The 14,906-nt window shown below is 50.2% G+C and overlaps 1 protein-coding gene across 1 annotated transcript in view; it reads right to left on the bottom strand.

The window, feature by feature from the left end:
- HIVEP3 (HIVEP zinc finger 3) overlaps positions 1 to 14,906 on the bottom strand; it is a 305,383-nt gene that overhangs the window by 16,982 nt on the left and 273,495 nt on the right. Inside the window, 1 exon segment of the mRNA XM_031061871.1 lies at positions 5,504 to 5,679. Coding sequence (XP_030917731.1) covers positions 5,504 to 5,679 — 176 coding nt within the window.

The following is a 14,906-nucleotide window of genomic DNA, read 5'->3' as shown; positions in this document are numbered from 1 at the left end:
CCAGAGCAGCTGTGGCTGCCCCTGGAGCCCTGGCAGTGCCCAAGGCCAGGTTTGGGACAGTGGGAGGTGTCCCTGGGGTGGCACTGGGTGGGATTTAATGTCCCTCTCAACCCAAATCATTCTGTGATTGTGCTGGGGATGCCCTCGCACAGAGAATCAGCCATAACTGATACCCTATGTGCCAAATAAATCCTTGAATCAGGTTTTATGTGGGATTTAAATAATGCACAGGCCTTGATTTAGATCTTGGTGTGGAGCTGATGTCCCCAGGTGGGACTTTGTGAGGAGGAAAGCTTTCATTTACAGAATTCATTGGGCAGAGGAGTTCAATCTTTTAGAAAATCGATTATTATCTTTTATCCTTATTGACATATGGATTAAAGGAGTGAATTTGCACACGCAGCCTGCCTGGATCCACACAGACCATAAAACATCAGCCACCTCCTGGATCAGACCCATCCAGCCAAAAGCTGATATTCCAGAAAGGTACCCAGGATTTGCAGATTTCCAAATGAGCAGAATTCCCAGTGGGGCTGAGACTTCAATGGCTGCACTGGCTCCAGAAAACACCACTGAATATTTCCCTGGAAGTCACCAATCCTTTTCTTCCAGCCCTGATTCCTGGATTTTTTTTCCCTTTCTCTGGAGAGTTCCAGAGCCATTTTGCTCAGTGTTTCATCTCCTGGCTGCTCCATTGGGACATTTTCTGTTCGTGCCTCACATCCCACGGGATGCCCAGGCAGGAAATCCCTGGGGATGACTCTGTCCCCACCCCAGGGGATGTTTGTGACATCCCCAGGAGCACAGGGACAGCACCCAGGGATGCCCAGCCCATCCTTGGGGATGTGCCCATCCCCGTGCCCTGCTCTCCCAGCAGGGAATTCTGCCAGCTGTGCTTTCCAGAGGAGACTCAGGCTGCTGCAGCTGCAATAACAACAAACTGTGCAGCCCTTTAAGGGCAGGGGGGGGAATGCATTTAATCCATTTAATTTAATATATTCAATATATTCGCATGTGCAGCACCCTCAGTGCTGTCAGGGGCCGATTTAAGGAGCTGAAAATGAATTTATTGAAGGCTCTGGCTGAGCAGTCTGGAATCTGGGAAGGGTGAGTGGCACAGAGTGTGAAATGGGGATCTCCAGCCAGCAGCGTCCTTTCCTCAGCTCCCTTTAAATGAAAGTGGAGCTCCTCATCCCTCCTGACCGCAGAGCTGCTCCGAACATTTTGTCCAGAATTTCTGAGGGCACTGGAAGCAATCAGGACCCTGTGAGGGGGTGATGTGGGTCTGAGGGAGGACAGAAAATAATAATAATAATAGTAATAACTGTAAAAGGTAATTAATGTGCCAGCACTGCCCCTCACCCCCAGCAACAGCGAGAGAGGGGAAGGGAAAAGCTCTCCCCGACCTTCCTGAAAGGGAAAACAGCTTTTTCTTATTTCCTTCCTGCCCAAAAAACGATGCAGAAGCTGCTGAGCCTCCTTTAAAGACCCTCTTGGAGGCCACAGGCACAAAGCTCCACGGCAGGGGAGGGACCGACACCTCATTAAAGAGGCACCTTTAGATCTGCTCCAGAAACACCAACTCAAACAAATCCCTACAAACCAAATTTCCAAGGCTGTTGTTCCCATCAGCTAAATGAGCACAGACACAAAAAAAAAAAAATCAAACCAAACCAAACCAAAAAAACCCAACAAAATAAATCTCATGGATTTGCTTTAAAATAATAAAAAAATAAAATTTCCCTGCAGTTCTCTAAGCCAAAGGAACAGCTTTGCTTCCAGCGACAGAAAGGCACAAAAAGCAGCAAATTAGAGAATAAGGGGAAATATTTATAGCATTTTCTGTTGCGAAAGTTTTCCCAGTTCTTGGAACACAGACATGGATTTTCTAGAGTGGGAGGGGTGGGGGGTGAGGTACATTTAAACCAGATAAAGCTCCTCATTAAAAATAATAATAATAATAATAAAATCCCATTTAACTGCTTCCAGCCTACTGGAGAGTTTAGAGCATTAGATCATGCTGGAGAGATCTACCCCAGCCAAAACGAAGCCAGCTCCACAGACCTCCCCCTGGAGCTCATGCTGAAAGCTAAAATTAACTCTGGGAAGCTGATTTCTAAAAAAGCTCCGTGTTTGTGCGAGCGCAGCCCGGCAGGAGGGAGAGCTGCAGCTCCCGCATCCTGCGTGCCCGGGGCTGCCAACCCCACCCAGCCCAGGGAGGAGCCAAAATGAGACAAATCCCTCCAAAAACGAGCTGGGAACAGCAGCTCTGCGCCCCCCCTGCTCCTCCAGGTCACTTGTTATGAATAGGAGTTTGAAATTGATTTTAAAAAATCACTGACAGGGGCATGAGCAAAAAAAAAAAAAATAAAATTGGATTTTCCTCCTGCCCTTGCTGGTGGTTTTTTAAGTGATCTCAAACTCTCCATCACCAGCTGATGCTTTTGTCAACGCACACAGAGCTTTTCCCCACTTTTCCAGAACTGCCAAACAGCTTTTCTCCCATTTTAGGCACTCTGAGCACACCCCAGGTTCTGCCTTTCATCCCTCCCAGCTCTTCAGATCTCCTTGTGCCCCCCAAAGAGCTTTTGTCCCATTTCTGGGCACTTAGAGCACACCCCCGCCTGTGCCTTTCACCCCTTCCAGCTCTTCAGATCCCCTTGTGTCCCCCAAAGAGCTTTCCTCCCATTTTTGGGCAGTCTGAGCACGCCCCAGGCTGTGCCCTTCACCTCTCCCAGCTCTTCCAGAGCTCCTTGTGCCCCCCAACCAGTTTTTGTCCCATTTTTGGGCACTCAGGCACAGCCTGGGGTGTGCTCATTCACCTCTTTCAGCTCTTGCAGATCTCCTTTTGCCCCCCAAAGAGATTTTCTCCCATTTCTGGGCACTCTAAATACACCCCAGGCTCTGCCCTTCACCCTCCCAACTCGTCCAGACTTCCTTGTGCCCCTCAAAGAGCTTTTGTCCCATTTCTGGGCACTCTGAACACACTCCAGGGCTCTGCCTTCATCCCTCTCAGCTTTTCCAGATCTCCTTGTGCCCCCCAAAGAGCTTTTCTCCCATTTTTGGGCACTCTGAGCATGCCCCAGGCTCTGCCCTTCACCCTCCCAGCTGTTCCAGAGCTCCCTGTGCCCCACAAAGAGCTTTTCTCCAACTTCTGGGCACTCTGAGCACACTCCAGGGCTGTGTCCTTCACCCCTCCCAACTCTTCCAGATCTCCTTGTGCCCCCCAAAGAGCTTTTCTCCCATTTTTGGGCACTCTGAGTACACCCCAGGCTCTGCCCTTCACCCTCCCAGCCAAGAACCATTCTCATGCAATTCCAAGTCACCACCATGCAGCCATAAATCCCAACCATTTCTCCATAAATCCCCCGATCCAGGGGAGTTCTGCCCATTCCATGCCCCCACAGGCAAACAGGTGCTTTGCCACTGAAACCCCAGCAGAGTGTGGATGATTTTTGTTCCATGGAAGGAAGGAAGGAAGGAAGGAAGGAAGCATTTCCATGCTCCCTTGGCCATGCCAAGCAGAAGAAGGGAAGGGTCTGTTTGCCATGTGCAGCCAGGGCTGACAGATCGTGGCCCTCAAGGGAGCAGAGATGAAGAGCAAAGCAGCCAGAGAGGCGGTGGAGAGGATGGTTCGATGCCATCACCCTGGGCAAAAGCCCTTCAGAAGCATGGTGCGAGTGAGGTGAGGTGATGGGAGAGGCTGAGCGGGCTCAGCTCCCCAAGGGAAACCTCGAACGAAGTCAAAGCAAGAGGGGACGAGAAAGGAAATGAATCAGAAACAGCTCCAGGATGGGAGGGAGAGGAAGAATCGGCGCTGGGATGTGCAGCATGAGAATCTGGCCTCAAACCCGGTGTCACTTCCCCTTCTGCCCCAGTGCCAGTGACCCCCCGCACGTTGGCACCCAGAAATCCCCGCCAGCCTTCCCAGCAAAGCCACCAGCTCCAGGCACTGCCCCCCTGAGTCACTTCCTTGTCCCGCTCTGTCCCTCTGGCCAGCCCAGGTGCCACACAGCACACTGTGCCACTCACACAGCCACGCTGTGCCACTGCCTGGGTGACACCGGCTCCTCCAGGGCACTGAGCCCTCCCAGCTGTGTCACCCTCTGAGACTGATGGAGCCACAGACAACGGGTGTTTTGGGACATCCTGAGCTGGGAGGGACCCACAGGGATCACCCAGTCCAGCTACTGCATGGGACAGTGTTCCAGATTGCAATGCAAGATGTGTTCTATTACCATCTGTAGGGCAGATTATCTTTTGTCAAGTGGGCAGTTTGCCTTATCTCTCTCTCTGAGTGACCACAATCACACCTCCCTCGGGAGGGGACACCTGCTGATAACAGCCATTGAATGTCCCTGCATGGCTGATAAGAACTACAGCATCCCACTGGGAGATGTGAGCCCAGAGGGAGGAGCCAAGCATTCCTACCCGGATAGAATCTGGAGATTCTGGAACACCAGCACGGCTTCTGCACTGGATTGCCCAGAGGAACAGCAGCTGCCTCTTCCCCTGGATCTCCAGAGGCAGAGACTGCACCTTTCTCCCGGATCCCTCCTTGTTGGTTTAGTTCACTGCAGTGTTTATTTTATCCTTTTATTTTCTTCCCTATTAAAGAACTGTTATTTCCTGCTCCCATATTTTTGCCTGAGAGCCCCTTAATTTAAAATTTATAGCAATTCAGAGGGGTGGGGAGGGTTTACATTCTCCATTTCAGGGGAGGCTCCTGCCTTCCCTAGCAGACACCTGGCTTTCCAAACCAAGACAGACAGCTCCCAAAACCCCTAAATGTGCCCAAAAGCATTGTCCAAAAGCTCCGTGAGCTCTGTCCAGATGTAACCAACAACCCGAGCCCCAAACTTGCTGCTGCCTTGTCCCAAGACTTGCTGCCACCAGAGCTTTGTCCAACCCACAGTGCCAGACCCCTACAAGAAGTTAAGGGCACCTCTGGCCCATTTGGAAAGTCCCATTCCCCTTTTCTCATGGAATGAAGTTTTATTTTGCCTTTGGTTTGCAGGGTCCTGCCTGCTCTCCCTGACACCCTCGCTGAGGCCATGGCAGAGCACACCTGGTGGCATTGATGGCTCGATGTCCTGGGATGAAAACCTTTAGGGGAAAGGTCCATTGATGTGATACAGAGAATGTGGAAGCCACATGCAACTGCAGAGGATGAGGATGGGCAGACCTGGAGAGCAGCAGCAGGAGAAGCCCCCCAGAGCCTGGATCCAGGCGCTCAGCCTGGAGCTCCTGGGCTGGTTTTGTTCAGAAAGCCCTGCCAGAGAAGCTGCATTTCAGGACTTTTCCCTTGGAGAAGCACAAGGAGGATGGCAGGGCTGCTCTTCTGGAAACACCAACCAATTTCCAACTCCCTCATCCCCCTCCCTCCAACTGGGGGGCTTTGCCAGCCCCTGGCAATGCCTTCCCTTGCCCTTTGTGGGTGCCCCCAGCAGGCTGGCAGTGCCAGCACCCTGAGCAGAGGAGCTGGCAGCTGGCTGTGGCTTACCTTTGGTTTTAAAAGCAAAGTTACAGTACTTGCAGACGTACGGCCTGACGTCTGTGTGCGTGCGAATGTGTTTCTTCAGCATGCTGGGTTTCTTGCAGCGAATTCCACACTCCTCACAAACATACTTCCCTCTTCCACGGCCTCGCACATACACATACTCTTCGTTTGATTTGTACCTATGAGCAACAGGTGGCGTGATAAAGGGGAAAAAAAATAAAAAGAAAAAAAAAAAAGAAGATTCCCACCTCAACAGAAGAAGTCACAACTTTGCTGGGTTAGTTCAGAGTGTTATTGGCAACACAGGTCTTGGTTGCTGTTTGGTAGCTCTGGGTAATTAGGCTAAATGTGAATTAGCACCCAAAGCTCGTGCCCAGGTGCTTCCAGACACGTCCAGGATGGTCTCATGTCCTGAATCTGCTGCTCTGTGAGCACCAGGAGCCCAGAGCTGAGCTGGGACACGGGGACACCCCACTGTGCTGCTGTGCCCCATCCTCAACCACCAACTGAGACACCCAGGCCAGGCTGGACAGTTTGTCCCAGGCCAGGCTGGGCAGAGTTTATCCCAGGGCAGGATGGACAGGGTTTGGCCCAGGGCAGGCTGGACAGGGTTTGGCCTGGGCCAGGCTGGATGCAGTTTGGCCCAGAGCAGGATGGACAGAGTTTATCCCAGGCCAGGCTGGACAGAGTTTATTGCAGGCCTGTGTGGGCAGGGCTTATCCCAGGCCAGGCCGGACAGAGTTTATCGCAGGCCTGTCTGGGCAGAGCTTATCCCAGGCCAGGCTGGACAGAGTTTATCGCAGGCCAGGCTGGACAGAGTTTATCCCAGGCCAGGCTGGACAGAGTTTGGCCCAGGCCAGGCTGCACAGGGTTTGTCCCAGCCCAGCCCAGCTGCCTCTCAGTCCCTGCCATTTCAAACATGCCCAGGCTGCCTCTGCAGGTGCTGGGACAACTCATCCCAGCCAAAGCTCCCGGGGCACACCTCCCACCCTCCAGGCTGCCACCTGAGATGCCACCAATGCCACAAACCCCCCTGTGAGCCCTGCACGGCCTGAATGAGACACCCAGAATGGACACAAAGAAAAGAAAACATCCTTTCTTCTAATAAATAAATTGTGCTACCACTAAATGCAAACACTGCAGACTCCAGGCTCTTTTATCTTTGGCACAGGAGCACGATTTAGGTTTACCCAAGAGAATGAGATTGGTCATCCTTCCTTCCCATTACAGATTTGATTTTCTGTCCAGGCATTTGTGCACGGGGAAGGCTGCAGGATGGGGGGGTTGAACAACCCTTATAAGACTGAGACAAATCTTCCAGCCTCCTGCTGCTCAGCGAATGAAGGCTGCAATTTCCTGCACTTGTGGCACAAGAAGAATAAGGTAACACCAAATTGCTCCCCTCAGATCTTAAAGAGGCCAAATTTTTGAAGCATGGCACTTCTTGCAAGTCATTTTTCTACCCAGGAGGAATTAAGTCTGGTCTTCAGAAATCTCCAAACATCCACCCTGGAAAAATCAGGCTGTCTAAAGCCTCTTAATAGGAGATCCAAAGGCATCCAACACCATCAGTCAGATTTCAGTGTCTTCCCAGTGAAGCCTATTCCAAACCAGAAGGGTGAGAAAACAGCAGCCAGGCTGAGGAGAAACTTGAACAGAAACAGCTGCACTGCAATAGATTGAGCACTTTAGTAAGTGAATATATAATAAATACTAAAACTTATGTATTCCTAATGTAGAAAAACAAGGCTCATTTAAAACTGAGTTTAAAAACCACACAAAGACCAGCCCAGAACTGAGAGGATGGGAATGGCATGGGCTGCACAGGAGGCACCCATGGAAACCCCTCCCAGCTGCCTGTAGGGTGGGGTTGGAAGTGGGTGAGTGCCACTGTAGGGACCCCTGGGCCTCCCCCACACTTTGTTCCCTTCCCTCAGGAAGAGCCCAGGCAGCTCCAGCTCCATGGGGGCGTTTGGGGGAGCTGAAATTCAGGCTGATCCTGCTGGCTGCAGGCACTGAGCTGGGACTGAACCCTCCCAGTCCTGGCTGAGCCCCTTGGCTCTGCTCAGAGCTGTGGGAGGTGCTCAGAGGAGCATGAGCTGCTCCTGAGGTGCTCAGAGGTGACTGAGCTGCTCCTGAGATGCTCAGAGGGGATTGAGCTGCTCCTGAGTTCAGGGGTGAGATCACAGGTTCAGTTTTGGACACAGCTTAGAGGAAAGAGAAGAAAGCTGGGTGTTCAGACAGCCCCAGTCTGCACCAGTAGCCCAAACCAGGCTTTGGTGTCCAAGAGTTTGTGTTTCTGTCCTTGAGCATCAGCAGGAGCTCTCTGGATCATCACCAGGGTCGCCTGGTGGCCCAAATACTTCATTTTATGTGCTGGGACTGAAGTCACAGCAATGCCACCCCATCCTGCCATTCCCAACCATCCAAACCTCCCAAAAAACCCCTAAAAAACCCCAACATCAAAACCCATCATCACAAAGCTCTCATTATCTGGCCAGAGGGGACTGAGCTGGTGTCTGGAGAGCTCCCACAGTGCCCTAGTCTCCATCCCAGTATGCCCAGTTATCTCCATTTAGCCCTAAAGAATTCCAGGGCTCAGGTTTTTAGGGATGGTTCCTGTCCCTTCTTTGTTCAGGCAGTGTTAAAGTAGCAGAAGGAGCAAAAGGAATCAGGAATCCTGATTTGTTTCTGTTCAGGTTTGTACTGCAGGCTTCCTCCTCTGCCTTTCTGCTGCCTGCCAGTGTGCTGGGAGCCACCTGGCCATTCCAAACCTGGAACTGCTCCTTTATCAGCCTTGGACCTGCGCTGCCCTTCATTCCAGCCTCCCATGGAAATGTTCATGTGTCCCTTCCCATTCCAAACCTGGAACTGCTCCTTTATCAGCCTTGGACCTGCGCTGCCCTTCATTCCAGCCTCCCATGGAAATGTTTGTGTGGCTCATTAAAGCCACCAGGCTGCATTAAAGCAGCCACGTGACTGAATCTGGAATCAGGCATTGCACTTCAGCTGACACCCTGCCAGCTTCAGCACAGATATTCCCCCACAGCTCCCTGAATCCACGTGAAAAACAGGCAGGGAGAGGGGAGAGAGAGAGGAAAAGCAAATTCCTCTCAAAGGAACACCAAACCAAAGGGGAAGAAGACAGCAGGAGGTGACAGTGCCACAACCCAGAGGAGGCTCTGCAGATGCCATCTGCCTGCTCTGAGGGCTGCAATAGATTTATGGATGTAATTCCTTCAGTGTGATCCCATTTCCCTGCTCCTGTGCCCATCTGATTTGCATCAGAAAGATAAATCAGGCACAGCTTGTCACTACAGGGCACGAAATAACCAGCATGGACACGCAGCTCTCCCAAGGTAAAAAAGAGGGAAGTTTAATTCCTGACTCCAAGATTTATAGCTCAGATAAGAGATTACATATTATACATAATATATACACTATATATAATATATTATATATTATACATTATATATTATATATTATATATTATGTATTATATATTACATAATATATAATATATAACATATATAATGCATTATATATTATAGATTATGGATTATAGATTATAGATTTTATATATATTATATTTTATAGATTTTATATATATTATATAGTGTGTATATATATATATATGTATAATATATTATAGATTATAGATTTCCAAAGTGACAGTGGATTGGAGGGTGACAGTGCCACCTCTCCAATGACACTGGACAAACTAGCAGTCCTTCAAATTTCCTCCATAAAAGAATGTAAAACAATGAGTTATTTACAGAAAGTGTGTGAGAAAGTTCGTTACAAGAATGTGAACATCAGAAAAACTTGAAAAAACAGGACAACAACAGCTCACTCCATGTGAGGATTTGCCCTGCCACAGGAACTTCCCTGCTCCACGAGGTTTTCTGCAAGCAGATCCTGGGGATACCCACAGCTGGGTTTGTGGGTTTGTGGCAGCAATGTGGGCTTCTCTTCAGAGCCCTGAGCAATTCCTAATCCCATCCTTATCCCATCCTTATCCCAGCCTGTCAGGACCCAGAACATCCCTCTGGCTGTCCAGGATGGCCATCAGCAAGCCACAACAGTTTAGGTAGAATAATAGTGAAGTTATCACAGGATGGAAAAGTAGATTTTGGGGTTTTTTGTATGGGGGTTCAGGAGACAAGATGGAGGGAACTGGGTGTGTCCAGCCTTTCTCCTTCTTCTTCTTCTTGGCCTCCATCTCCTGCTGTGATGTTGGCACTTTTGGATTGGTTTAAGTAGAAGCTCACTGTCTAACATAGGTGATAGGTATTGGGAAGTTATTGTAAACATTGTACACGTAGTTTTTAGTATAAAGACATAACACTGCCCTGGGGGCAGGCAGAGTGCCTGGAACTGTCCTGCTGGATGGACCTCGGCAGGACAGGAGAAAGAATTTTATAGATAAGAAACAATAAACAACCTTGAGATCGAGAAATGAAGAGCTCTGACAGCTTCTTCAAGCACCGGGCTGGGAAAAGAGACTTTCGAAGTTTTCTTGGGGTCACTCTGACAAGCTAAAGATCTCTACACCAGCCCATCCTAATCCCATCCTAATCCCATCCTTATCCCAGCCCATCGTAATCCCATCCTTAGCAGCTCCCAGCCCTGCAGAGCCACACTCCCCTCCAGGCTGTAATGATTGGGAATGCAGGGGTTAATGGCCATCACGAGCCCAGGCACTGATTTAGGGAGCAATCCTTTCAAACACACACACACAGAAATCAAAATCCAGCTCTTGGGTGCATTTTTGAAAGGTTCTTTGGTGTTTCCTGCTGGCAGATCTGGGGCCAGCACTGCAAACCCCTGTCAGAGCAGGAGGAGCTGGCACAGCCTCGGCAGGGCTGGTGTCACCCTGTGTCACAGACGTATTTTATAAAAAATCCCTTTGCCAGGATCTTTTCTCCTGAGAAGCTGAGAAGCTTCAGCTTCCCCATGTTTTGCTGCTTTGGAATGTGATCTGGAGAATTGTTTACCCAGCATGTGAAATTGTTTTCACTTGATGACCAATGACAGCCACCTGTGTCAAGGCTGTGAGCAGTCACAAGATTTTATTATCATTCCATTCCTTTTCTTTGCTAGCCTTCTGATGAAATCCTTCCTTCTATTCTTTTAGTAGAGTTTTAATATATCATTTTCTTTTAATATAATATATATCATAAAATAATAAATCTGAAACATGGAGTCAAGATTCTCATCTCTTCCCTCGTCCTGGGACCCCTGTGAACAGCACCCCAACCCTGAGCACCAGAGAGCTGACAGCCCCAGAATGGGGGTCAAAATCTCTGTCAGGAACACAGGAAACCCAACAATGGGAAAACACAAACCTGGAGGAGGCTCTGTCTCAGCTCCTTCCCTCCAGCTGAAACCCAACCCCGTGCAGCATTCACTGCCTCACAGCCTGGAGGAGCTTCAGTTCTCAGGATCAGCTCTCACAAATTCCTGACTGTCATTTTTAGCCACAAACACTTCTTTTTATTTTCTTCCCCTCAGTGCTGTGAGGCACATCCAAAATCTCCATGTGGCTGGAAACCACGGGATAAACCCTCGGACAGCCAAGGGGGAAGGAAGTTTGGTGGTTGGCAGGCAGGGAAGCAGAGCAGGTTTCTGGGGGACTCATTGCTCATGGCTGGGCTGAATCACTCCTTCCCTCCTTGCTTCCTTTTTCAAGGTTTTTTTTTTTAATTCCACCAGGATTTTACCTTGCCCTGCAAAGGCTTTGCTGATGTGACCTTGCTGGTCACAGCCTGGGCACAGTGGTTACATTTTCATTATTAAAATTTTAAAAATTAGCCTCAGTTCTGTGAATTTTCATGATTTGAAGCTCGACGCTGTCTCAAAGAACACCCCTGGAGGCTTTCACAGCAACTGAAGAAGCATTTCCTCGGCTGGTTTTGACATTTGGTCAAATCCCTTGTTTGCTTTTTGGATTTTGGGCGCACAGGAAGAGGAATGGGATATCTGGGATATCTGATCCCTGTCCCGAGCTGCTGGGTTTGGTTCCCTGGCAAGTGAACCGAGTCCAGCTCCGGAGTTTTTGCCTTTGGTGTCAGATTTTGGGTTTGTTGATGGCACATTTCATCTGTCACCAGGCTGCCTACTCATCTGGCTTGGCTGAATCTTTGGGAAATTCCTGACAGGCTGCTCTGGGATTAACTGATCTCATTTCTGCTTTATGTCTGCTGCAAAATTTGCCAGATCATGGATAAATGTGTAACTCCCACAGTGCCACTAATTACTGATCGTTAATTGCCTCCCTCACAGCTGCCTGGTACAAGATGACCACTCTGAAGCTGAGTGTGCAGCAGAATTCCTCAGTTTTCCCATGGAATCCCTGGGGCTGAGGATGTCACACACAGGTGTGGCCTCAAGGCCAGACACTCACCCTGAGATGTTCCTTGGCTGGTGCCAAGCTCCAGCAGGGCGAGCAGAGGGATTCCTGTCAGACAATGGCATTTCCAGCTCTCTAAAAGCACCATGAACCCTCCAGAATCCCGATTTTCCAGACAGGGATATTGCACCCAGACAAACCAGGCACGTCCAGAGCAGCACAACAAAGCTGGGGATGGGCCTGGGAGGAGCTGGCACGAAATCTGCGTTTGCCTGGCTGGAATAAAGGATCCTCACAGCCAGAGCCTGTGGGAAACTGCAGGGGAGGAGGGAGCTGGGGGAGCCCCGGCACCAGGGACACCCCACGGGGTGAGGGTGTGACTGTCACCATTGGGGACACCCCATGGGATGAAGGGGTGACTGTCACCATCAGGGACACACTGACAGGGTGAAGGGGTGACTGTCACCATTGGGGACACAGCCACACAGTGAAGAGGTGACTGTCACCATTGAGGACATGGACAAGGGGTGGAGGGGTGACTGTCACCACTGGGGACACATCCACACAGTGAAGGGGTGACTGTCACTATCAGGGACACAGACACAGGGTGGAGGAGTGACTGTCACCATTGGGGACACACCACGGGGTGAGGGGTGACTGTCACCATCAGGAGCCCAGCCAAGGGGTAAAGGGGTGATCCTGTCCCTGATCCCTGATCCTGTTCCTGATCCCTGATCCTGTTCCTGATCCCTCACCCGGTGCCTGATCCCTGATCCTGTTCCTGATCCCTCACCCTGTGCCTGATCCCTGATCCTGTCCCTGATCCCTGATTCTGTTCCTGATCCCTGATCCTGTTCCTGATCCCTCACCCGGTGCCTGATCCCTGATCCTGTTCCTGATCCCTGATCCTGTATCTGATCCCTGATCCCATTCCTGATCCCTGATTCTGTTCCTGATCCCTGATTCTGTTCCTGATCCCTGATCCTGTTCCTGATCCTGTTCCTGATCCTGTTCCTGATCCCTCACCATTTTCCTGATCCCTGATCCTGATCCCTCACCCTGGGGCTGCCCCTGCAGGGGTGTGGGGTGTCCGGGAGGGGCCCTGAGTGCAATGAACCCAAGCAGAGCCCGCAAGGGCTGGGTGTGGATGGAAAGCTGCAAAAACAGAAAAGAAAGCAAAACCAGTTCCATGCTCCTCCTCAGCGTCATGCCTGAGTGGAGGACCGGCTCAGTTTGGGGTTGTGGCACCTTCTGCTCTCTCAGAGGTGGAATTACAGCTCTGCTCATTAGGGCTGCTCTGTCCTCTCTGCTGAAATCATGTAATTGTCATATCCACGCTGAAATCATTTAATTGGCACTGCAAACCACTGCACGAGCACAAACCCCACAAACACCGGCAGCCCCACAGAGCCCCAGACTGCAAACCTGGCCCCAATGCAGTCAGAGGGGAGCAGGAAGGAGAAATGGCAGTGCAGAGCAAGGTGAGAGGATTTCAGTGCAGGGTGAGCGTGCTGTCCCTGCCAGGGGCTCAGCCTCAGCCACCAGAGCGTCAAGAAATGCGGGGCTGCACTCATTGTGTGCACGCACTAATTAGTCCCTGCTGGGCTTCCCCCATTAAATCCAATTTTAGGAGCAGACAGGCAATGCAGGAGCTTCCCCAGCCTCTGTCTGAGGGCTGGGCTGAGTGTCCCTGTCCCCAGATGATGCCACACGATGGCATCCCATCCGATGGAGCCCCAAACTCCAAACTAAACCCAAACTCCTGTAGGACCCCAAAACCCAAACAAAACCCAAACTTCTGCAGGGCCCCAAAACCCAAAGTGAACTCAAACTCGTGCAGAGCTCCAAATCCCAAACTAAACCCAAACTCCTCACCCAGCTCCTGCAGAGCCCCGGAACCCAAACTGACCCAAACTCTTGCAGGGCCCCAAAATCCAAACTAAACCCAAACTCTTCACCCAGGCCCTGCAGAGCCTCGAAACCCAAATGAAACCCAAACTCCTGCAGGGCCCCAAAACCCCAAACTCAACCCAAACTCCTGCAGAGCCCCGAAACCCAAAGTGAACCCAAACTCCTCACCCAGCCCCTGCAGAGCCCCAAAATTCAAACCAAGCCCAAACTCCTCTCCCAAGCCCTGCAGAGCCTTGGAACCCAAATGAAACCAAAACTCCTGCAGAGCCCCAAACCCCAACGTGAACCCAAACTCCTCACCCAGCTCCTGCAGAGTCCCAGAACCCAAACTAAACCCAAACTCCTGCAGAGGCCCAAACCCCAAACTAAGTCTAAACTCCTGCAGGGCCCCAAAGCCCAAATTAACCCAAACTCCTCACCCAGCCCCTGAAGAGCTCCCATACTCAAACTAAACTCAAACTCCCCATCCAGCTCCTGCAGAACCCCAAAATCAAAAATTAACCCAAACTCCTGCAGAGCTCCAAAACCCCAAATTAAACCCAAACTCCTGCAGAACCCCATGCAGCTCCTGCAGAACCCCAAAACCCAAACTGAACCCAAACTCCTGCAGAGCTCCAAAACCTAAACTAAACCCAAACTCCCCATCCAGCTCCTGTAGAGCCCCAAAACCAAAACTGGACCCAAACTAAACCCAAACTCCTGCAGAGCCCCAAAACCCCAAACTAAACTCAGACTCCTGCAGAGCCCCAAAACCCAAATTAACCCAAACTCCTGCAGAGTTCCAAAACCCCAAACTAAACCCAGACTCCTGCAGAGCCCCAAAACCCAAATTAACCCCAAATCCAACACCACAGGGACAGGAGGAGGGAAGAAGAAAAGCAGCAAAGAGCAATGCCAGGGGTGTGACGGTGTTTTTTGGATGTTTTGAGGATAAATCAAAGCTACATCGCTGCTGATGCAAAACTGTACATTATCAAACCAAGCTGATAATAACTCTGGATTAATGCATTTTTGAAATTAATCATAGCTACATACAGCTATGATTAATTGCCACAGCAATTAATAGCTATAGAATCATAGCTATATTTAAAAATTTTTATTATTATTATATATATTTTTGATAAATAAATATATATTATTGCA

Source organism: Geospiza fortis, unplaced genomic scaffold (genome assembly GCF_000277835.1).
Source record: "Geospiza fortis unplaced genomic scaffold, GeoFor_1.0 scaffold32, whole genome shotgun sequence".
NCBI lineage: Eukaryota > Metazoa > Chordata > Aves > Passeriformes > Thraupidae > Geospiza > Geospiza fortis.
The sequence above is the reverse complement of the archived record's forward strand: the minus strand, read 5'-3'. Positions and strand labels throughout refer to the sequence as shown.